Source organism: Gossypium hirsutum, chromosome D06, assembly GCF_007990345.1.
Source record: "Gossypium hirsutum isolate 1008001.06 chromosome D06, Gossypium_hirsutum_v2.1, whole genome shotgun sequence".
Classification (NCBI taxonomy): domain Eukaryota; kingdom Viridiplantae; phylum Streptophyta; class Magnoliopsida; order Malvales; family Malvaceae; genus Gossypium; species Gossypium hirsutum.
This window is the reverse complement of record NC_053442.1, coordinates 64,100,261-64,122,421: the sequence shown is the minus strand read 5'-3', so window position 1 is coordinate 64,122,421 and position 22,161 is coordinate 64,100,261. Positions and strand designations below refer to the sequence as shown.

At 34.1% G+C, this 22,161-nt stretch overlaps 5 protein-coding genes and 1 long non-coding RNA gene across 7 annotated transcripts; 1 reads left to right on the top strand and 5 right to left on the bottom strand.

Annotated features, from left to right (window-relative positions):
- Positions 1–2,364: 2,364 nt before the first annotated feature.
- Positions 2,365–5,284, bottom strand: LOC121218647 (uncharacterized). Its single transcript, XR_005915162.1, has 3 exons — positions 4,852–5,284; positions 3,902–3,986; positions 2,365–2,548 (listed from the first exon to the last, which is right to left on the bottom strand). It is a non-coding gene; the product is annotated as an uncharacterized lncRNA (long non-coding RNA).
- Positions 5,285–10,297: 5,013 nt separating this feature from the next.
- On the bottom strand, positions 10,298–12,513 carry LOC121218646 (probable disease resistance protein At5g63020). Its single transcript, XM_041096195.1, has 2 exons — positions 12,306–12,513; positions 10,298–12,061 (listed from the first exon to the last, which is right to left on the bottom strand). The coding sequence occupies exon 2, from the start codon at positions 12,055–12,057 to the stop codon at positions 11,338–11,340; it is 720 nt and encodes a 239-aa protein (XP_040952129.1). The 5' UTR covers positions 12,058–12,061; positions 12,306–12,513; the 3' UTR covers positions 10,298–11,337.
- Positions 10,345–11,160, bottom strand: LOC121218445 (probable disease resistance protein At1g12290). Its single transcript, XM_041095634.1, has 2 exons — positions 10,820–11,160; positions 10,345–10,738 (listed from the first exon to the last, which is right to left on the bottom strand). Exons 1-2 carry the CDS (start codon positions 11,158–11,160, stop codon positions 10,345–10,347), a joined length of 735 nt encoding a protein of 244 aa, XP_040951568.1.
- Positions 12,514–13,954: 1,441 nt separating the features above from the next.
- LOC121218644 (pentatricopeptide repeat-containing protein At1g80150, mitochondrial) lies at positions 13,955–16,756 on the bottom strand. The gene is made up of 2 exons (XM_041096191.1): positions 14,927–16,756; positions 13,955–14,341 (listed from the first exon to the last, which is right to left on the bottom strand). The coding sequence occupies exon 1, from the start codon at positions 16,336–16,338 to the stop codon at positions 15,121–15,123; it is 1,218 nt and encodes a 405-aa protein (XP_040952125.1). The 5' UTR covers positions 16,339–16,756; the 3' UTR covers positions 13,955–14,341; positions 14,927–15,120.
- A 1,026-nt stretch (positions 16,757–17,782) lies between these two features.
- Positions 17,783–19,297, top strand: LOC107937368 (DCC family protein At1g52590, chloroplastic). Its single transcript, XM_041096194.1, has 5 exons — positions 17,783–18,145; positions 18,232–18,289; positions 18,394–18,501; positions 18,684–18,776; positions 18,933–19,297. Exons 1-5 carry the CDS (start codon positions 17,968–17,970, stop codon positions 19,012–19,014), a joined length of 519 nt encoding a protein of 172 aa, XP_040952128.1. The 5' UTR covers positions 17,783–17,967; the 3' UTR covers positions 19,015–19,297.
- LOC121218645 (RHOMBOID-like protein 5) lies at positions 19,138–21,030 on the bottom strand. Of its 2 annotated transcripts, XM_041096192.1 has the most exons (5): positions 20,475–21,030; positions 20,232–20,395; positions 19,969–20,138; positions 19,639–19,898; positions 19,138–19,558 (listed from the first exon to the last, which is right to left on the bottom strand). In XM_041096192.1, the coding sequence occupies exons 1-5, from the start codon at positions 20,786–20,788 to the stop codon at positions 19,522–19,524; spliced, it is 945 nt and encodes a 314-aa protein (XP_040952126.1). In that variant the 5' UTR covers positions 20,789–21,030; the 3' UTR covers positions 19,138–19,521. The 2 variants fall into 2 exon arrangements, with proteins under 2 accessions (XP_040952126.1, XP_040952127.1); XM_041096193.1 differs by having other exon boundaries at positions 19,419–19,898.
- Between the last annotated feature and the right edge of the window lie 1,131 nt (positions 21,031–22,161).

The window sequence follows — 22,161 nt, the reverse complement described above, 5'->3', positions numbered from 1 at the left end:
TTTTATAAACGTTCAATTCCTCCTGCAAATTTTCGAAACACAATTTCAAACAAATTCGATATTTCAACCAATATAGATATATATTTAAACACAGTTAAATCATTCACAACATTCTAGGTAACCTTGTTAATAATTTAAAGAAAAACAACCTATCAATTTAATATCCACTAACATTTTAAACCAAATAATAATTAATCCATTAGTTTGCGGATGAAATGCAGTACTAAAGTTCAATTTTGTACCCAAGGCTTCTAGCAACTTTTTCCAAAACCTCGAAGTGAACCTCGGATCTCTATCCGAAATAATGGACTTAGGCACCCTGTGCAACCTCACAATTTCAGCAACATATAACTCCACCAACTTTTCAAGTGAGTAATCAATACGTACCGGTATAAAATGGGTTGATTTTGTCAATCTATCAACGATTACCAAAATAGCATCTTTCTTTCTAGGAGTCAGAGGCAAACCCATCACAAAATCCATCGTGATTCTGTCTCATTTCCACTTAGGAATCATTACTGGTTGAAGTAAACCCGAAGGTACTTGATGCTCAGCTTTCACTTGTTGGCAAATTAAACACTTTGATACAAATTCCGAAATATCCTTTTTCATGCCCGCCCACCAATACAATTTCTTCAAATCATTATACATTTTCGTACTACCTGGATGAATTGATAAATCACCACTGTGTGCCCCATGTAAAATTTTCTGAATCAACTCGTCATTTATCGGTACACATATCCTATCCCGGAATATCAGACAATCATCTAATCTAATTAAAAAATCTGAGTCCCCACCTGATTCACACTGAAATTTCTTGGCTTGCAATTCACTATCATTCTTTTGAGCTTCACAAATTTGCTGTAAAAATAATGGTCTATCTTTCAACTCAGCCAAAATTGAACCATCCTCAGACATAGCTAAACTCGCATTCATTGTTCTCAAAGCAAACAAAGATTTTCTGCTCAAAGCATCAGCAACTACATTCGCTTTTTCGGGGTGATAATCAATCACTAGCTCATAGTCTTTTATCAATTCGAGCCATCTTCGTTGTCGCAAATTCAAATCCTTTTGATTCATCAAATACTTTAAACTTTTATGATCAGTAAAGATTCACATTTCTTACCATACAAATAATGACGCCAAATTTTCAAAGCAAAGACGATAACAGCTAATTCCAAGTCGTGCGTAGGATAATTCTTCTCGTGTGGTTTCAGCTGTCTCGAAGCATAAGCTATTACTCTGCCCTCTTGCATTAGTACACACCCAAGACCATTTAATGATGCATCATTGTAAATTATAAACTCTTTTCCTGTTTCAAGTTGTACCAACACCGGCGCCTCAGTCAATAATGCCTTCAATTTCTCAAAACTTAGTTGACATTTATTAGTCCATTCGAACTTGACATTCTTTTGCAATAACTTAGTCATAGGAGAAACAATCATCGAGAATCATTTAACAAAACGTCCATAATATCCAGCTAAGCCCAAAAAACTTCTAACCTCGAATACATTCTTTGGCGGCTCCCAATTAACAATTGCCGAAATTTTACTCGGATCAACCCGAATACCATCACTTGAAACTATGTGTCCCAAGAATCCGACTTCATGAAGCCAAAACTCACTTTTACTAAATTTAGCAAACAATTTCTTCTCTCTCAAAATCTGCAACACAGTTCTCAAATGTTCAGTGTGCTTGGATTCATCTCGGGAATAGATAAAAATATCATCTATAAACACCACCACTAACTTATGTAAATACAGTCGAAAAATTCGGTTCATTAAATCCATAAAAATAGCCGGAGCATTAGTTAAACCGAAAGGCATCACAAGAAATTCATAATGTCCATACCTCGTTCTGGAAGCAGTTTTTAGCACATCTGACTCTTTAACTCTCTGTTGATAGTAGCCAGATCTCATATCGTTCTTTGAAAACACTATTGCCCCTTTTAATTGGTCAAACAAATCATCAATTCTTGGCAACGGGTACTTGTTCTTTATAGTCACTTTGTTGAGTTGACGATAATCAATATAAAGTCTCATAGGACCGTCTTTATTTTTCACAAATAACATAGGAGCACCCTAGGGAGAAAAATTCGGTCTCACAAATCCTTTATCTGTCAACTCTTGCAACTTATCTTGTAACACTCTTTACCCGTGTTCCTTGCCAGAACAGAGTATAAGGAATTACTAGAACTCAAACACTTGTAATTGTTCTAATTGCGATACATTGTCACTAATTTTTTTTTATAAATTTCGGCAGCATTTCTGCTTATTTTTACATAAAACCCCCTGCAAATTTTCAAAACACAATTTCAAACGATTTCAATATTTCAACCAAATACAGTTATATGTTCAGACACAATTTATCCAATAATAAACACCAACATTTTAAACTGAACAATATGTTATATACATATTTATACTACATTACATTAAGTCATCTATACATGGCATGGTTCAAAAGTGTTGGTTGCAAAATACCCAAAAGATGATGATAGTGTAGATGATGTTCTGACTTCGTCCAATTTCCGAGCTGATTGATGCCACTATAATCAAGGGAAAATAAAGAAGAGTAAGCATATAGCTTAGTAAGTAAACATATGACAAATTAATAAATTTCTCACATGATTACATAGTAATATAATTTTAATCACACATAAATTTTATTGTTTGTTCAATTTCCAGCAAGCTGTTTTTTGCATCATGGTCACTAATTTATTTTTATCTGGAGATACAGGGCTCCAAATTAAGTTCCGTAAATTTTTCCTAAAACTAAACTCATATACTTTCTTACCATAAAATTTTCAGAATTTTTAGTTTAGCCAATTAGTACAGTTTATTCTCTATATATTCCCCTATTTTACTACCCGACAGTCCTAACCTCTCCTTACTAAAATTTACTTAACTCTCTGTAAAAAATTCAAAAAATATTATTGTTTACTTTTCTTGAAAATATACTCATTAAGGAATTCAAGCATGTAAATTTAAAGCCATAATTATTTTTGTACAATTTTTGGTAATTTTCCAAATTTGGAACAGGGGATTTCGAAATCAATTCAATCCTGTCTTATTAAAATTCAAATATCCCAAAATATATAACTCTTTTTGCTTGTCCTATTTCTTTCATGTGAAAATAGACTCATTCAGCTTCAATTTCATATATTATTCAACCTCTAATTCAATTTCCACCATTTATGGTAATTTTTCGAAGTTTCCCAACTGTTGTTCAAAACTGTATTATATATAAATTTACACTTTTGTAGTTTTGATATTTCCTTCCATCTTACACTTGGGTTGATTAAGTACCAAACCCAATATTTCTCACAGAATCCTGTCCATTTTATATATATACACCTTTCCAATTTCCTTGTTGAACACTTGAAATGTTATCCGTTACTCAATGGATTCAGCACTTAGCAGTCACCAGTGATTCGGGGAATCGACACTTAGCAACCCCTTTCACATTCAAAGATATGGTAGAATCAGCACTTAGCAACCACCAATGATTTGAGGAATCAGCACTTAGCAACCCCTTTCACATTCAAGATATGGTGGAATCAGCACTTAGCAACCACCAATGATTCGGGGAATCAGCACTTAGCAACCCCTTTCACATTCAAGTTACGGTGAAATCAGCACTTAGCAACCACCAATGATTCGGGGAATCAGCACTTAGCAACCCCTTGGGGGAATCAGCACTTAGCAACCCCCTTTATATTCAATGTATTCCGGCTTATTTCGAGTGTTCAACCGGAAACCTTGATTTTAACACTTTATCACCTTTCCCAACTTAACCACATTTTTTAGGATCTATACCAAGTATTTATTCTGTGTTCAATTAAATCTCAACGAATATTAAATAATATCAAAATAATGCATTAATTCACATGTTTACTTACCTCGGTGCAAAATATTGTAATTTTACAATTTACTCCACGATCTTCACTTTTTCCCGATTGAGGTTGTATCCTCGTCTTTCTTGATCTATAATAGTAAATTTAGCTTATTTAATATTCACATTTATTAAAACAATCCTCGACTCAACTTTTTACAAAATTATGATTGTCCCCAAACTTTTACATATTTATACTTTTGTCCCTAAGCTTGAAAATTAAATTTCATTCATTTATTCTTATGTTTTACATATTTACACTTTTCCCTCCTATGGCAACGTTAAATTCTCACTCTAACACATACTTTTGAACATTAATTATTTTTACCGATTATGTCAATTTACCCGTTTTCGCTTAAAATTGCTTAGCAAAAGTTGTTTAACATAATTTCTAGCTTCATATTCTATCATAAAACAACAAAATAAACACATTTCACCTATGGGTATTTTTCCAAATATGAACCCTAACATGAATTAATGGTAGAATAAGATAAACCGAGCTATGAGGATCTCAAAAATGTGAAGAACATTAAAAACGGGGCTAGGATGCACTTACTATGAGCTTGAGAAAGTGAAGAAACCCTAGCTATGGTTTCTTCCAAAATTTGGCAGCAACTATGGAGAAGATGAGCATATTTTGCCATCTTTTCCCCATTTAATTCTATTTATTTTCCAAATGACTAAAATGTCCTTACTTTAAAAAAATCTATTTCACTAATTCTATGCCCATTTTTGTCCATCAATTAACTAATGGTCTAATTCACATAAGGACCTCTAATTTAAAATTTCATAACAATTAGGCACTTCTAATATGTAAAACTCAACTTTTGCACTTTTTACAATTTAGTTCTTTTGACTAAATTGAGTGCCCAAACATTGAAATTTTCGAACGAAATTTTCACGAAATTTTTTCATGAAATTATCGACCATAAAAATATAATGATAATAATATTTTACCTCATCGAATTTGTGGTCCCGAAACTACTGTTCCGACTAGGCCCAAAATCGGGCTGTTATAGATCTTTTAATTCTCTCAATTCAGTTGGAGCCATTCTATACGGAGCAATAGAGATCGGTGCAGTACCAGGTAACAGATCAATAGCAAATTCAACTTCCCTAATCGGAGGTAACCCAGGCAATTCCTCTGGAAATACATCTGAAAACTCACAGACTACCGGTACTGATTCAAGCTTCGACTCCGATATCTTAGTATTTATCACATAAGCAAGATAAGCTTCACACCCTTTTCTTATGTATTTTTGAGCCGACATATTCGAAATCACCATAGGCAATTTACTTGATTCATCTGTTTCAACCCGAAGAATTTCACCATTTTCACACTTCAATTCAAGGATTTTCTGTCTACAATTTACCTTGGCATCATGCAGCATCAACCAATCCATCCCCAGAATAACATCAAACTCATCAAATGGTAACAACATCAGATTAGCCGGGAAACAATGACCTTGAATCCTCAAAGGACAATTCTTGCTAACCTTATCGACTAACACATATTTGCCTAAAGGATTTGACACTTTAACCACAAATTCAGTATTTTCAATAGGCAAATTCTTATTAGATACTAAATTCACACATACATAAGAATGAGTAGACCCGGGATCAATCAATGCATTAACTTCAGTATCATAGAGAGAGAATATACCAGTAATCACATCAGGAGATGATGCTTCCTCACGAGTACGTATAGCACTAGCTCGAGCAAGTGTTCGATGTTCTGGTCTCACAGCTGTATCTTTCATTACACTTTTACCACTAGCTCTGCTTCCGGTATTTCTCGGTGGTCTACCTCTGTTAACAGTATCACCCGATCTAACATTCTGAAATTTTTCTTCTTCAACTTTCTCAGGGCAATCTTTAATGTAGTGTTGTCGAGAACCACACTTGAAACAAGCTCGGCTAAGTAACCAGCACTCACCAGGATGTTGCCTACCACAATGCTGACACTCAGGTTTATTAGGCTTCACACTCCCCACACTTGCTACTGAAGTAGCTTGAGCTTCAGGACCCGAATATGATTTTCCCTGGTCTCGGCGTGAATATCCAGCTGAAATTGTCAATTGAGGATTCATCTCTTTAGACTTCTTTGACTGAGTTTGAAATAATTTACTCATTGGTCTCTTTCTTGCATCTCGAGCCTCAATCACAGCTTTTCTCTTCTCTTTATTCAATTTTTCAGCCTTGCAAGCTCGATCAACCAGTACCACAAATTCCTTCAGTTCCAACATCCCAACAAATATTCTGATATCTTCATTTAACCCGTCTTCAAACCTTTTACACATAATAGCTTCTGTGGGCATACACTCTTGAGCATATTTACTCAGTCTAACAAACTCTCTTTCATACTCTGCCACAGACATTCGACCCTGCTTCAACTCAAGAAATTCCTTACGTTTTTTATCGATGAACCGTTGGCTTATGTATTTTTTTCTGAATTCTTCCTGGAAGAAATCCCATGTAACCCTTTCTTTTAGAACCACAGATATCAATGTTTTCCACCAACGATATGCTGAATCTTTCAGTAAGGATATAGCACATTTTAAACATTCTTCAGGAGTACACGATAATTCATCAAATACCCGGATAGAGTTTTCAAGCCAAAGTTCTGCCTTCTCAGGATCATCATCTATATTAGCCCTGAAATCTTTCGCCCCTTGTTTTCGGATTTTATCAATTGGGGGTTTACTCAGTTTTACCAATTCAACACCTTGTGAAGCTACAGGAACCGGTTGGGGAATAGGAGGGTGTGGAGGAGGTTGTGCATTCGAATTTGCTTGAATAAATTCGGTGTACCAATTGTTCATCATATGAAGAAAGGCTTCTCGAGCCTCATCCTGACTTTGTGTTTCATGTCTACTTTCCTCAGGCGCGGTCCCTTGCGTAGGAGCCGGCACATTACTTTCTACACCATCTGCTACAGCTCGGTCAGGATCCATTTACTATATAAAAACACAATTTTAAATTGTCAGAAATCATCACACTATCACAATATATTTATGGCATGTATGGATAGACTTTCACACACATTATGCTAATCCGAGAACCGGCTAAACCGTAGCTCTGATACTACTAAAATATAACACTTCTTATCCATGTTCATCGCCGAAACAATGTAAGAAGTATTATCAAACATGAAATACATTTTTATCATACAATCTGAGGTTTTTTTTTTTAGAAAAACTTTTCACATAATTCCTTTTTATAAACGTTCAATTCCTCCTGCAAATTTTTGAAGCACAATTTCAAACAAATTCGATATTTCAACCAATACAGTTATATATTTAAACATAGTTAAATCATTCACAACATTCTAGGTAACCTTGTTAATAATTTAAAGAAAAACAACCTATCAATTTAATATCCACTAACATTTTAAACCAAATAATAATTAATATATATATTATATATCATTTTACATTAAGTCATCTATACATGCCATAATTCAAAAGTATTGGTTACAAAATACCAAAAGATGTAGATAGTGTGGATGATGTTTCGACTCTGTCCAATTTCCGAGCTGATTGATATCACTATAAAACAAGGGAAAATAAAGACGAGTAAGCATATAGCTTAGTAAGTATGTATTTAATTGATAAATAAATTTCTAGCATGATACCATAGATAATATAATTTTTATCACACATAAATCTATTATTTATTCAATTTCCAGCAAACTGTTTTTCTGCGTCATAGTCACTAAATTATTTATATCTGGAGCTACGAAACTCTAAATTAAGATCCGTAAATTTTTCCTGGAACTAGACTCATATACCTTATTACCATAAAATTTTTATAATTTTAGGTTCAGCAAATTAGTACAGTTTATTCTCTAAATGTTCCCCTGTTTCACTGCTTGACATTTCTGACCTCTCTTCACTAAATGTCAGTTATCTCTTAGTACAGAATTCAAATGGTGTTCCCACTTATTTCTTTTGAAAATAGACTCAATAATAAATTTAAGCATGTAAATTACAAAATATAATTATTTTTGTACAATTTTTAGAGATTTTCCAAATTCAAAATAGAGGATTTCGAAATCATTCAGATCTTGTCTCACTAAAATTCTAATATCTCAGAATATATAACTCCTTTGGTCATTCTTTCTCTTTTATGTGAAAGAAGACTCATTAAGCTTTAATTCCATTTCTTATTCAACTACTAACTATATTTCTATAATTTTTGGTGATTTTTCGAACTAACATCACTGCCACTATCCAAATCTGTTCTGTTTCAAATTCACTTATTCACATAACACTATAACCATTTATTTTGTAAGCACAATACAAAACTTCATCACTCTAGTTACTCTTTTGCAACTTATCACATTTCAATCATATATTCATATTTGTTTACCATACTCATATCACTTTGAACATGTCGGTATAATAGCAAACAGTCGGTGGTTTGCACATAGTACCACTCATTTAACTATTATCATTCGATACACGTAGTAGCCTTCACATAGTACTACACACGTGATCAAGTTTTCCGGTTCACGTAGTAGCCTACACATAGTACTACACACGTGACCAAGGCCTTCCGGTTCACATAGTAGCCTGCACTTAGTACTACACACGTGTTCGCAGACATTTTATTCAAGCCTTTCTTATTCCGACAGTTCCACAGAGATTTCTACCCATCAATGATTTATAATTTATCCATAACAATTCATACTCTCAATATTTCCATCCAAACTCATAACAATTTTAATAATTCAATTCAAACCACTTCAATCATTACTCGCAATTGATATATCCACAATCCAAGTTAATTTTTAACAATTCAACTACAAATTCCAAATTTCTAAGTGTTATATACTATTTCATATTCAACTATTTCTCATATATTATAAAAATATATATAAAAAAATAGTTATGACAATGTTTTAATTACATACAACTTACCTCGGTACAAAATATAGGAAATTTTACAATTCAATCCACAATCTTTTCTTTTCCCTTATCGAGGTTGTTTCCACGTCTCTCTTGATCTATAATAGCAAATTTAGCTTGTTTAATATTCACATTTATCAAAACAGTCCTCGACCTAACTTTAGCAAAAATTATAATTTTGTCCCTAAACTTTTACATATTTACATTTTTGTCCCAAAGTTCGGAAATTAAATTTCATTCCTTATTCTTATGTTTTACAACATGCTGAACACATTTTCCTTCTATGGAAACATCAAATTCTCACTCTAACTCTTACTTATGAACATTAAATATTTTTACCGATTATGTTATTTTGCTCGGTTTCACTTAAAATCGGCTAGCAAAAGTTATTTAACATAAATTCTAGCTTCATATTCTTCCATAAAACATCAAAATACATACATTTCACACATGGGTAATTTTTCAAATTTCAACCCTAGCTCAAAATAACAGTAGACATAGATAAACCGAGCTACGGGAATCTCAAAAATGCAAAGAACATTAAAAACGGGGCTAGAATGCACTTACTATGAGCTTGAAGAAGTAAAGAAACCCTAGCTATGGCTTCTTTAAATTTTCGACAGCAACAAAGATGATGAAACCCATTTTTACATCTTTTTCCCATTTTAATTCTATTTATTTACTAGATGACTAAAATGCCCTTACTTAAAAAAAATCCTGTTTCACTTAACCATTTTTTTGTCCATCACTAACTAATGGTCTAATTACTACATAAGGACCCCTAATTTGTAATTTCATAACAATTAAACACCTTTGACATATGGAACTCGACTTTTGCACTTTTTACAATTTAGTTCTTTTTTACTAATTTGAGTGCTCAAACATCAAAATTTTCAAACGAAATTTTCAAGAAATCTTTCTGTGAAGTTGTAAACCATAAAAATATAATAATAATAATAAAATTTTTCTCATCGGATTTGTGGTCCCAAAACTACTGTTCCGATTAGGCCCTAAATCGGGCTGTTACAGTTTTTCCATTTTAATCTCCTCTATACTTCCACAGCCCTCGAAACATAATGTCTCTAGCCCCGCTCCATGTTTTCCAAGCATAAAACATTAAACACATTTGACTCTCTAAGATGCCTCAAATGTAGTGCTTGGGTGCAACATTGAAACAAGTGGAAGCTCACAAACCTTTCTAGAGCAAACAAGCTTTTAATTGGTGGTATCGTTAGTATGTTCAAATGTCGCAAACTTTTCAACTCTTCTATAAGATTTTCATTGTCCCCATTCAGAACATTATCTTCCTTTGGATAATATCCACTTGTCGTGCACCATGTTCTAAATATTTGTAATTTGGAAAAACTAGATATCAGATGCGATGGGATTTTCCTGAGATCGTATGTGTAACTCAAGTTCAACATTTTCAGGTTTGTCAAAGATTTCAACTCCATTGGCAACTCTGTTATGCTAGTCCAGGATAAATCGAGAGATTGTAGTGAAATCAATTGTGAAATTCCCTCAGGCAATGCTCCTAAACCTATATTCTCTGATTTAACACCATTAGATGAGGAATAAACCGGCAGAAGCCATTGCTGACCACCTGCAACTTATTTTCGCTAAGAAACAAAGTTCGAAGGTTAGGGTATTTAGGTGTTCCTTTGAGAACTTCAATCTGGTTTTTCATCACTGACATTCTTTTTGCACCTTCCCATGCCTTAACATCTGGTTCTTCAAATAATTGAGCCCCTGCTTTTACAAAAAATTTCTCCTCTTTTGTTTCAAGCTCACACGCTATCCATAAAGCCATGTCACGAACCACATCATGCATCTTAACACAATCTTCTCCACCTATTTCACCACCATTTTCCAATAAACAAGCACTAAGAAGAGAGTTGATAATGTAGTTTCCGTGCATTTGAACTTCACAAATTCTATCAAATTCATTCAACAGCCCTTCACAAAATCAATACTCCACTAATCTCTTTTTGGGAATACAATGATCTTCTGGATACAGGCAACAATATAGGAGGCAACATTTCATTGTCACTTTAGGCAAATTATCATAACTGAATTTTAAAAGTGGAAATAGCTCATTTTCCATTTTCGGTAATGAAGATCGCTTCAACTTTTCAATTTCATATTTCCATTCCCCAGGTGTTGTCTTGCAAGCCATGCCACGACTGATTGTAATTAATGCAAGAGGTAACCCACCACACCTTTCGGCTACTTCTTCAGCTAGTTTTCGAATATCTGGATGACTATTGATAGTTTCGTCTCCAACTTTGTCTTGGAACAATTCCCAAGCCTTTTCTGGTCCCAAGCACTCCACTTTGATTTTCTTTCGAGGTTCCATTTCGCCATATACATCCAAAGATCGAGTAGTGAAAATAAGTTTGGAACCATTTTCTTGGCTTGGTTTTGGTATCCCAACTTGGTTCAAATCCACCCTCTCCCAGAAATCAACCAATAATACAACAAATCTCTTGTTTCACAACACTCCATAGATATCTACAGCTTTCTCGTCAACACTTTAACTCTTCCAGAATGCATCTGAAAAGCCAATGTTTCCACCAATTCTATCTTGAATCTTTCCAACATCAGAATGTTTAGACACCAGTGCCCAAATTATAACATCGAAATCATTTGGTGTGGTGCTGAACTTGTTGTTAATTTGAGTCAGGAGTGTTGTCTTGCCAACGCCCCCTAAGCCATAGAGGCCAATGACCCCCACATCTTTGTCCTTGATGCAGCTCCATACCTTTTCGATCATGGATTCTTGAGAAATTGGCCGCTCTTCAGGTCTTACCACCACTGAAGCTGCAGGCTGACTCTCTGCTACCTTTGCAAAAGCTCCGTTACTCCTATGATCATTTATTTTCTTAAGCATTTTGGCCACTTTTTTACCAAACTTGTAGCTAGACAAGCAATTCTTGGAAGCACAGCCGCCGAGACACAAGTTATTCATTTGTTGAGGGCCATCTGCATTCAACTTTTCTGCCTCTGTTATCATAGTTTCTGCTTTTGAAAGCCATAGCTGAACTCGCTCAAATGGCTTCAATAGTCGTTGTTCAGCCGGATCGACCTCCCTTTGCATGTCGTTCCTTAGTGCCCTCAGTTCTTGAAGAGCAACAGATAAAGTCGGAAGAGTTTGTTTAAGCTTGCATACGTAATTATCATGGCCAACAATGGGATCCAAGCCACGAATGATGAAATTCTCTAAACCAATTTGGACTGAGCAGCAATTACCCATGATTCTGGTAAAATAAATTAGATTAGACTAAGAATACTAATACGAGTAAGGAAATTACTAAATAATTAGATTAGATTAAACATACAAATTCGAATAAGAACATAACAAAATATTGGTAATTACTACATGCAGCCAATACGATGATGATGACGATGGAAATAATATTTGATAAAGTGACATGAAAATAACAACAAAGCCACATTAAAAATGATAAAGAAGAGAAAAATATCAAGCAAAAGTGAGTTTACCAGAGGAGGATTTCAGTTGAAGCCGTAGACCAAGTTCCACGATTCTTTCTTTTTCAATTCCTTTTTTTATCTTACACAACCGATTACTTCCACGACCTCATATCTCCGGCATACTTGGCCAGCTTGACCACCACGTCGAGGCCCCCGTTTTCCCCAATTTGTCATCCTCTCTACTCCACACGCAACCTTGACTTGACTCTTCCTTTTTCTTTTGTTTCTAGAAATTTTAGGTCAAATTCTATTATTAGACCTTGTGCTTTGTGTAAGTTGTAGATTTAGTACATTTACTTCAATTTGATCAATTTTAGTCCCTGTATTTTTGGAATTTTGAAAATTTAATCCTGTCCAAACGGTAGCAGTTAAATTTGTTTGATTAAATTATATTATTAGTCCTATATTATGCAAACAATAGTTGTTAAGTCAATTAATTGATTTTTTTTGTGAATAATATATGAAAATAGCCAATTGGCATAGCATTCCACATGCGATAATATGTTTGACACATCAAATTTTGAAAATAATGGAACTTAATGAAATTAATATCTATCATTTGGTCAGAACTAAAATTTTCAAATTCTAGAAGTACATGGATTGAAAATTACCAAATCAAAATATGCATAACTTATCAGCAGAAAGTATCGGATTAGAAAGTATTGCTACAAAGATTTAATGACGAAATTGTAAACTTATAACAGTTGAGTGAATTTGGATATAGTGTATCTCATGATAAACAATGACTTAACAACCACATGAAAAGTGGTAATAATGGAACAGGGGATGAGAGAAAATTTGCCATGTATATTTTACAAATGCCATGGCTATATCTTTTCAAGTCAAAGAACTCAAGGAACATTAATTAGATCTTTAATTCTTCCTTTCTTGCACATGCTTGGGGTGAATTGGTGTGGAAAAACCAAGCTAGCGGACACCATTTTTCGAGCAGTTCTGAAACTTGTTTGAACCATCTTATCTACATAAAGGGTTCCATCCAAATGGTCACACTCATGCTGCAAAATACATGCCTGCTAGGTCGGCTGTAACGACCAAAACCCGTGACCTCGACATTAAGATGTCGCTCCACAACAGATCGGAACCGAGCAACACCGCAGAATGGCGGTAAGGAATCGATATGAAATTGCAAGCAGAGATAATTTGAAGCTTTCTAGAATGATCAAGTTGGTTTAAGAGTTGCAATCATCCATGGATGATTTTGTAGAACTAGTAAAACTAATATGCGATCATCAAGCATCTGGTCATTTCAATATTGTTTTCTCTCATGGGAGCATACAAGAAACTGGAATTGTTACATGACAAATTCAATTGTTGCAGTGATATGTTTCTATTTATGTCCAAATTCGATTTCCCTTTATCCAACTTTTATGGTAAAAATTGATCTTTATACATCAACATAAAAAAAAACTCATTTTTTAATAAAAGAAAAAAAAATACATATAAAGACTAGAATTCTGTGATGCTTTTACTGTATAATTCTACTCTGGGTATATAATTCAAAAGAAAGATCATCAATTATCTCATTTATTTGACTTCACAAGCAAAAATAAGTGGAGAAATATACCCTTCCATTTAAAAAATAAATTAAATAATTTATATGTAAATTTTTTTAAAAAAATCTACTAAACTACTATTGGTGTAAGGAACATAGCAGTGCCATTTCACAAGCAAAAAAGAATGATAGCTTGAAGGAACACATTTACAAGTTTGGTTGAAACCTGTGGAACACAAAGTTAAGAAAAAAAAGTTATAGATTTCTTCCATTAAGCCCCCATTATAAAAACAAATATGACACTATTTCAAGCCTAAACCAGTAGCTGCATTTTTCTCTTTTGTTTTTCACCCAAGGATTCAGTTTCACAGGCTGTTGTTCACCCTTCTTAGAGCCTTGTAAATAATGCACTTCCATGGAAGAAACAAAACTCAAATTCTTTTAACAAGTAGAATGCATCCAAGTGCACCTCCCGATCCTGCCGAAAAGCAAATGGTACCGATGCACATCGAGTGAAAGTGTTTGGTTGAAGCTGAATCATTTCATACAATCAACACCTTAGAATCCAAGTAACAACCAATATGAAAGCTTACGGTACAAGTACCATGGAGACCCTTGTACTAGGCGTCGGATTGTATTTTGGCTCCTCTACTCAGAAAATGAGAAAAGTAGTCCCCATACATTAAATCAAAGAGCAAACTGGTCCTTATGTTAAAATTTTCATCAATTTCTCCTGTTAAAAACTGGTGTAAAGGGGCTAATTTCCTCATTTTTTGAGTAGAGGGGGCAAAATGCAATCTGACTCCTAGTTTAGGAGCCAAAGCTTACATATGAAAACAGGCATTAGCAGGCACAGAAGATAAAACACACCTATGGAATTACAAACACCATATGCATGCTTCACAGGGATAAGAATTCATGCCTATGGAATGTCAAACACCATATGCATGCTTCACAGAGATAAGAATAAATGCCTATGGAATGTCAAACACCATATGCATGCTTCACTAAGAGACAAATGGAAATGCAATAGCAAAACATCGTTCATTGTACCAAAGGAGCTGCATGTTAAGGAATGAAAGAAATCAGGATAGAGTGTAATTGCATGATGACTTACAGGAATTTGGATTATGCTCTCCATTGGCATTCTCATTAATCTGAGACTCACACCAAATTAATTCAACAAAAATGGGATCTGCCGCTGCTTTGATGTTATTGTGAACCGTAAAAATCAATCTCCAATTAGTTTTGTAAAACTACAACTGCACGGACTGAAAGAATTATTAGCTTCTTTTAAACCGTGTTTATACATTAATCAAACTGGTTGGGTTTCAATCCATCACTTCTTCGACAAATAGATCGTAAAGAATCAAATAGACTTGAGGAAAAAGGTGGTCTATGATTCCTAACCAATCTCATTATCCTCTTAGCCTTTTTCAATTCGCCATTTCTCATTAGGCCTTGAACCAGTGAATGTATAGTATCCACACTTGGAAACCAATTCTTTCTCATGCAGTCTATACACCTTGTATAGGCCAAATTGTACTCACCCCCCTTGCACAAATAATGAATCATAGTCTGGTAAATCTTAGCATTCGGCTTATACGTGCTATGAAATTCTAGAGAAGAATAAACCCTTTTAGCCATTTCAAGATAACCGGCCTGGCAAAAACCTTTGATTACCAAATTGTAAGTAACCTCATCAGGCTCTATACCAATTTTCTTCATCAAACACATTACATCATTAGCTTTCCATGCTAGTCTCCTATTAATCAAATACTGGACCCTGACGTTAAAAGTTGTAAGATTAGGTTTACACCCCTTATACACCATAAGATTCCACAACCCATTGCCAATCTCGCAACGGTTCTTTTGATAGGATGCAGAGATAAGTGTTGTGTACGTAATAACATCTGGCTTTATTCCCAACCGTTCCATCTGTACCATGTACAAAAAAGCGCTATCAAGAAAATCCATTTCGCAAAACGCCTTGACAACTATATTAACCGTATATGCATCCAATTCAACAACTAACTCCTGTGGAACCTCAGCAAGAAAAGCCTCAATGGCTCTCAAATCATGAGTTTGAGACAAAACCTTAAGTGTAGCATTTAAAGATTTCACGGTTCTCTTACATCCGTACAAATGCATATCACGGAAAGTATCAATAGCATGCTTAACCATTCCAGCCTTACCATACAACATTATAATCCTCATTATGAACCCTTCTCGCCTACCTTGCGGAAGAGTTTTCTGGTGCTCAAGTAAATGCTCAATGTGATCAAATCGACCAGCCCCAGCTAATCTTGAAACCGTATCTTCAAAAGCAAACCTGTTTTCAACAACAAGTTTGTTGTGGGCATTTGCTTTGAATAAATTGAATAACTTATCGGGGTCTCTTTCGGATTTAAGCTTTGAAAGAGCAGATTCTTCTAAAGGTATAGTCTTCGGAAATTGCTTTGAGTGAGCTGCAATGCGAAAAAATCTGCGAATTTGTCGCAGAAATAACATGTTCTGATATCCTCTCATCCATAAGACACCATCTACAAAACTCTTAATTACACATTTAACAAAATTAAGAATCACAGTCCCAAAGACATGAACCTAATAGAATCAATCGTACCCAGATATTAAAAGAACCGATTCTCCAAAGGCACCATTATCAACAAATCATCAAAAAACACAATACCCAGATTTGAGTTTGAAAATGAAAACCAAAACCCAATATCTTGAATGAAATGAACAGCTCAGAAACATAGATTAAAAGGCAAAGTATATTAAAAAACCCCACAAAATAAACTTCAGTAAAGAGAAACGAAGAAGATAAGGTTACCGAAGAAGTTAAAAGGGATCTGAAAGAGAGTTCATTTGTATTGCTACCTGCTGGTTATGATGGTGGTGGTGATGAGGGCTTGGGGTTTAGGTTTTTCCACATATGTTGCTGGGGTTTAAATCTATGGGCGTTTTGGTTGACCGGATCAGAATCCACACTGCCTTCTGCTAAACATGGGCCGAAAATATAGGGTTTATGGGCTTGTTGGTAGGTAGAGGTATCTATGGCATGGCTTGGGCCGGATTGAAAATTATATTTTATGGAAATTAAATATATAATAAAAATGTTTAAATTATATTTTATGGAAATTTAATATATAATAAAAAATTTTAAATTATTTATGCTTAAATTTAAAAATAAATTAAAATTATTAATTATTAAATAAAAAACATATTTTATTAAAAAATAATGTAGATGAACCTAAAAAGGTTTAGGTTAATAATTTGTGAATATTAATGGAATTTAATAAAATTTCAAACTTATATTTAAGACTAGACAAAAAAAAACTTATACTATTAAAAATGTCCATGAATTAAATAATTGTTCAAATTACAATTGACGAAATATAAATATAAAAAATATGTTTTTATTTAATATTCACAAATTTTATACTTATTTATTACAATTTATACATAAATAATTTAATAATTTAATTTTTATATTATAATATATCTAACTTTCTTTTGAAATAAATTATTATTTCTGTCTAAAATTAGAAGTGATCATGAGTCGAGTTGGACCGGATTCCGGCCAAGCTTCAATAGAATTTTAGGTTCGTTTTTTAGGCCCAGCCTAAAAGTTGGACCTAAAATTTTATCTAAACTCGATCAAGATAAAAAATGCTAAAATTAGGCTTGAATCGCCCATATTAATTTTTTATATTATTATTTTTATACAAAACAAATTTTTTTAAAAAATATAATGTATCAAATATATTAAAATATTAAGATAAATATTTCCCAACAAACTAAAAATATATTATTTGTACTTAAATAACATTAAGATAAATATAAATAAACACCTCTAAAATAACACCAGAACAATGAAACTAGTTCATTTGGGTTGGGCCGAATTTTTGCTTAATCTCATTTTTAAATTTATATTTTTATCTAAATTCTCTTATTTTTCAATTTTCCAGTCAAGCTTTCAAGCCAGGTGTCGCATGATCAGTTATACCTAAAACCTGATTTTTGTTTGGAGTTCTAAATAATGGTGGACAAAACTACACGTAGAGCCATACAATACAAATCTCCACTGAACCTTGCTTTTAACACTAAAAAAAAGAAAAAGGAAAAACAGAAGCTTTCAACTACTGCTGTCTTTCAATGGCGCTTCCACTTTCCAATGGCTGCATACGGTTAACCTTGTCCCCTCCTGCTCGATTCAGACACCAGTCAACCATTTTCGCAACTCTATCCCCTTCACGGCCCGATACCGTGAACTGGGTCGAAGCCACTTCCAGTTTTTTCGACCAAGATACCAGACCCATCATGTTGTTCGATGGTAATTATAATAATCGTCTCCTTATTTTCCTCAAACAAAACAATTCCTGTTTAGTTTTAATTAAATTCTTGTTTTGTTTTCAACAGGAGTTTGCAACTTATGTAATGGTGGCGTCAGGTTTGTTCGTAATGTCGATCGAAACAGGTCAGTATATATGTGTATATGTATATATACATACATATATATATATTTACAGTTTTACAAGTATGGGTTTTAAAATTATCTATGTTATGATTATTTTTTTATAGGAGAATAAGGTTTGAAGCTCTTCAAAGTGAATCAGGGAAGAAGCTATTGAGGAGATCTGGTAGAGCTCCTGATGATATTTCTAGTGTTGTTCTTGTTGAAAAAGATAGGTATTGTTTTATTCACCACTGTCAATCTTAAAATTTGTTGGATTGTGCTTATTGTCTTGTTTTTAGCTACTGCAAAAATGGTTTTTCCACTATTGTTTCTTGTTTGATCATTAAACCTATGTAACTCCGACTCGAATGTGAGCATGGGATAGTACGAAACTGATTTTGATAATGGATTTCAGATCATATATTAAATCAGAAGCAGTGTTGAAGATCATGGAATACCTAGAATTGCCTTTCCCTCAGCTTGCATTCTTTCTACAGTTTGTACCTTTGTAAGTCACCCTATTCTGTTTCTACCTTCAGTGTCATGGTCCGGCATAGTTGTGCCGCAATGCCGGACCATAACACTTAGCTTGTATAGTTTGTCAATGGAGATCTCTATCATCATTTATTTGTTTTGCTTGTTTTGCTGTTTGCATCAATTGCAGGTTCGTAAGGGACTTCATGTACGACAATGTCGCAAACAACCGGTATGCGATTTTCGGGTATTCGGATTCATGTGAGATATGAATCAATACAATGAATAGTAAGTTACAATGCCCTGCATTTCTTGATCGATAATGTAAATCATGAAACGTTCCAAAATCTTTAAACTATGATTACAATACATATATTAAACATACCGTGTTTAAATGTGTCGTTGTTCGTGTTTATTACACTGTTTCGTGCCCTATTAAACAGGTAGTTTCTATGGGGGAAGATAATAGCCTCCCCAAAGTAATGTTTGATTGAAACAAGAACAATTGAAGATTTGTGCATGCATATATAAGAATGCACCAAGGGTATACATTTATATCTATAATAGTCCTATATAGTCTATTGATTATAATCCTTTGAATGAGGGCTAGGGATTCAGGGTTCAAATTCTGCCTCATGAAAATCATGTCGAAATGTACTGAAAGCTCGAAGGTATCGTTCCCATTTTACGCTGCACATAAAAACAGGATGAAAAGGGAGTTTATGATACCATACAAAGAATAGTCTCCTAATCCACCATGCAAGGCTTGGTTTTAAAAACTATGGCCTTCTAATCCTTTGTAAGCCAACTGCAAATCTGCAAAAAAGAATGCTAGAAAGTTAGCTGAAAGTGGGTGAATTTCATTTTGAAATCTTTTGGTAGATCGAGTCATTTACCCGGTAATTAACAGGACTAAGGAGATACCAAATAACACATACTGGTGCACTTGGTGCTTTGCAACCTTATGTTTTATCTGATATCCCTCTGGAACATGCTTGCTGCTTATGTATCCATACTGAGGTCGCATCAGAAGGACAAATCCGGCAAGCAGTCCGGATACAAACCCTCCTATATGAGCGGAATTATCGACTCGAGGTAGAAATCCAATGGCTAGATTCAGGCAAATAATCAACAACATGGTCAACAGAGCTGAACACTGAATAAACAAGAATTAGATCCCACAGTACGGGTACTAAAAGAGAAGAGATTGAAGATGTTGTGTTCACCTTGTTCATATAGTTCGACCAGTTCGTAATGAGCTCCGAAAGCATGGATCCCAACAGGCCAAAAAGCGCACCGGATGCACCAACGGAGACGATTCTTTTCCTAGCCAGAGATAAAACAGACGTCAAGCTACCTCCGAAGCCGGAAATCATGTATAACAGCCCGATTCTCACTGCAATTATTCAAGTAACTCGGAAATAAAATAAAAATAATAAAAAAACACACACACACCCATTATTAGCATTTTGAAGATGAAAGTTCTTACCGAACCCAAATTCACGTTCCAATCGGATGCCAAGGCCTAAAAGGCTTAACATATTTATTAGTAAATGGATAAGTCCAGCATGAAGCCACATGCATGAGAAGAGACGCCAATATTCCTTCCCTTCTACCACTTGAGTCCAATCAAGGCCCCCTAGTGTCTGCAGCCTGTAGTTAAAAAACAAATATTATATCATGCATGTATATGCATGTATGTATGTATGTATGAAGATGATCAAATTCTTACGTGATATATGAAGGGCCAAGAAGAGGGTTTTCTTTAAAACTTTGAAACGAGTACCTTCCCAAATATTCATACAAAATACATTTTGAAGTCCCACTTGTATGTGGACAATCATTGACATACATGGTATAAAGAAATACCGAAATGTTAGCCACGAACACGAGAGGCATGAGCCATGGTTTCCACAGTTTCGATGGTGGTGGAGGAGGAGGTACTTTCGACTTATGACGTGCCCTTTTCGATCCTTTCTCGATATCATCGTGAGACGGTGTTGGTTCTACAGGTGGTGATGGTGATGGCCGTGATGGCCGCCCCATCCCTATGATTATGAAGAAGTAACGTGATGGAAAAGGGTTTCGAGGCCGTCGCCGTCGTCAGACAGGGTGGTGGTGGAAGGTGCGATTATGCACCAAAGAAAGGGAGGGAGAGAAACACAGAAGAAATGAAGAGAATTTGGGTGGCAATGAATGAATTTTGCTATGTTGGTACAATTGGTTTAATCTTTGGTGTTGTTTTTTCTTCTTTTTCCCACTAATACAACTTGTTTTCCTTTTGGGCAAAAACCATCTTATTCATTATCTAATTTATTTTTTAAAGATATCTAATTAATTATATATACTATATATAACCAATTTTAAGTCGTGATTATACTAAAACAATCGAAAAAAAGTTTACCTAAAAAACAAAGATAAATCAACAATCTTGTTGGGCTTTTTTTAAAAAAAAAAATTCGACTTGATTATTGTTTTTTATTTGTAATTTTTTATAATGCGAAGTTTAGAGTTTTGATTGTTAGAATCAAATTGGATTGATCAAGTAAAATAGAAATTAGTTCGATGGTTCTACTGATAGCATATAATTGGTGAAAAAAATCTTTTTAATCATTCTCAATTTTGAAATTGAGCACCTTAGTCCCTCTTTAAAAAAGTGGAGTAATTTAATCCTATTAATTTCGAAAGTGAGCAACTAAGGACAATTAATCATAACGTTAATGTTTTTTTGTCACTTGTACATAAATTTTTTATTGGTACAATGACAAATTTAGCCTTCAATGTTTACATATTTTGTCATTTTAGCCTTAATTCAAGATAAATTTGTTAAATTAGAACTAAATTGACAAAATGCATTGACTTTGAGGGCTGAATTTGTTATTATACCAATTAAAATCATGTACAATTGATGAAAGCATTAAATTGTTCTTAGTTTCTCACTTTCGAAATTGGCTGAGACTAAATTGCTTTGATATTTTCAAAAAGATCAATTTGCTCAATTTCAAAATTGGGAGAGCCTGAAGAAATAATTTTACCCATATAATTAAAAAGGAGTAAAGAAATAAAAAATCAAACAACTAGATTGAAGCTAAATTAAATACTTAATTTTATTGTTATAATTTATAAAATGAATGTTTATGCTATTATTATTTATTTGTATTTATTAATTTAAAAAATTAAAAATTTTAATTTTATTATGATTAAATCGAGAATCAATAATCTGATAGATCTTTAGTATAGACCTGTCCATGGGCCGGGCCGGGCCCAAAAAAATTTTCGGCTCGACTCTTAGGCCCGGGCCTGGCCCGGCCCGAAATATGGGCAAAAAATTTTGCCCATGCCAGGCCCAAGAAAAAATAATAAGCCCGAGCCCGACCCGGCCCGGCCCGATTTTTAATAAACACAAAAAATATTTTAAA

Bases quoted from the DNA above. Each gene is read 5' to 3' on its own strand.
- LOC121218645 (XM_041096192.1), bottom strand. From the start codon at position 20,788: ATGGGGCGGCCATCACGGCCATCACCATCACCACCTGTAGAACCAACA. The intron at 20,396-20,474 runs GTAAGAATTTGA...TTTTAACTACAG, and splicing joins CTTGGCCCTTCATATATCAC to GCTGCAGACACTAGGGGGCC. The intron at 19,559-19,638 runs GTAAATGACTCG...TCTTTTTTGCAG, and splicing joins TTAGTCCTGTTAATTACCGG to ATTTGCAGTTGGCTTACAAA.
- LOC121218445 (XM_041095634.1), bottom strand. From the start codon at position 11,160: ATGGAACCTCGAAAGAAAATCAAAGTGGAGTGCTTGGGACCAGAAAAG. The intron at 10,739-10,819 runs GTATCCAGAAGA...TGAATTTGATAG, and splicing joins TGCCTCCTATATTGTTGCCT to AATTTGTGAAGTTCAAATGC.
- LOC107937368 (XM_041096194.1), top strand. From the start codon at position 17,968: ATGGCGCTTCCACTTTCCAATGGCTGCATACGGTTAACCTTGTCCCCT. The intron at 18,502-18,683 runs GTATTGTTTTAT...AATGGATTTCAG, and splicing joins GTTCTTGTTGAAAAAGATAG to ATCATATATTAAATCAGAAG. The intron at 18,777-18,932 runs GTAAGTCACCCT...CATCAATTGCAG, and splicing joins TTTCTACAGTTTGTACCTTT to GTTCGTAAGGGACTTCATGT.
- LOC121218644 (XM_041096191.1), bottom strand. From the start codon at position 16,338: ATGAGAGGATATCAGAACATGTTATTTCTGCGACAAATTCGCAGATTT.
- LOC121218646 (XM_041096195.1), bottom strand. From the start codon at position 12,057: ATGGGTAATTGCTGCTCAGTCCAAATTGGTTTAGAGAATTTCATCATT.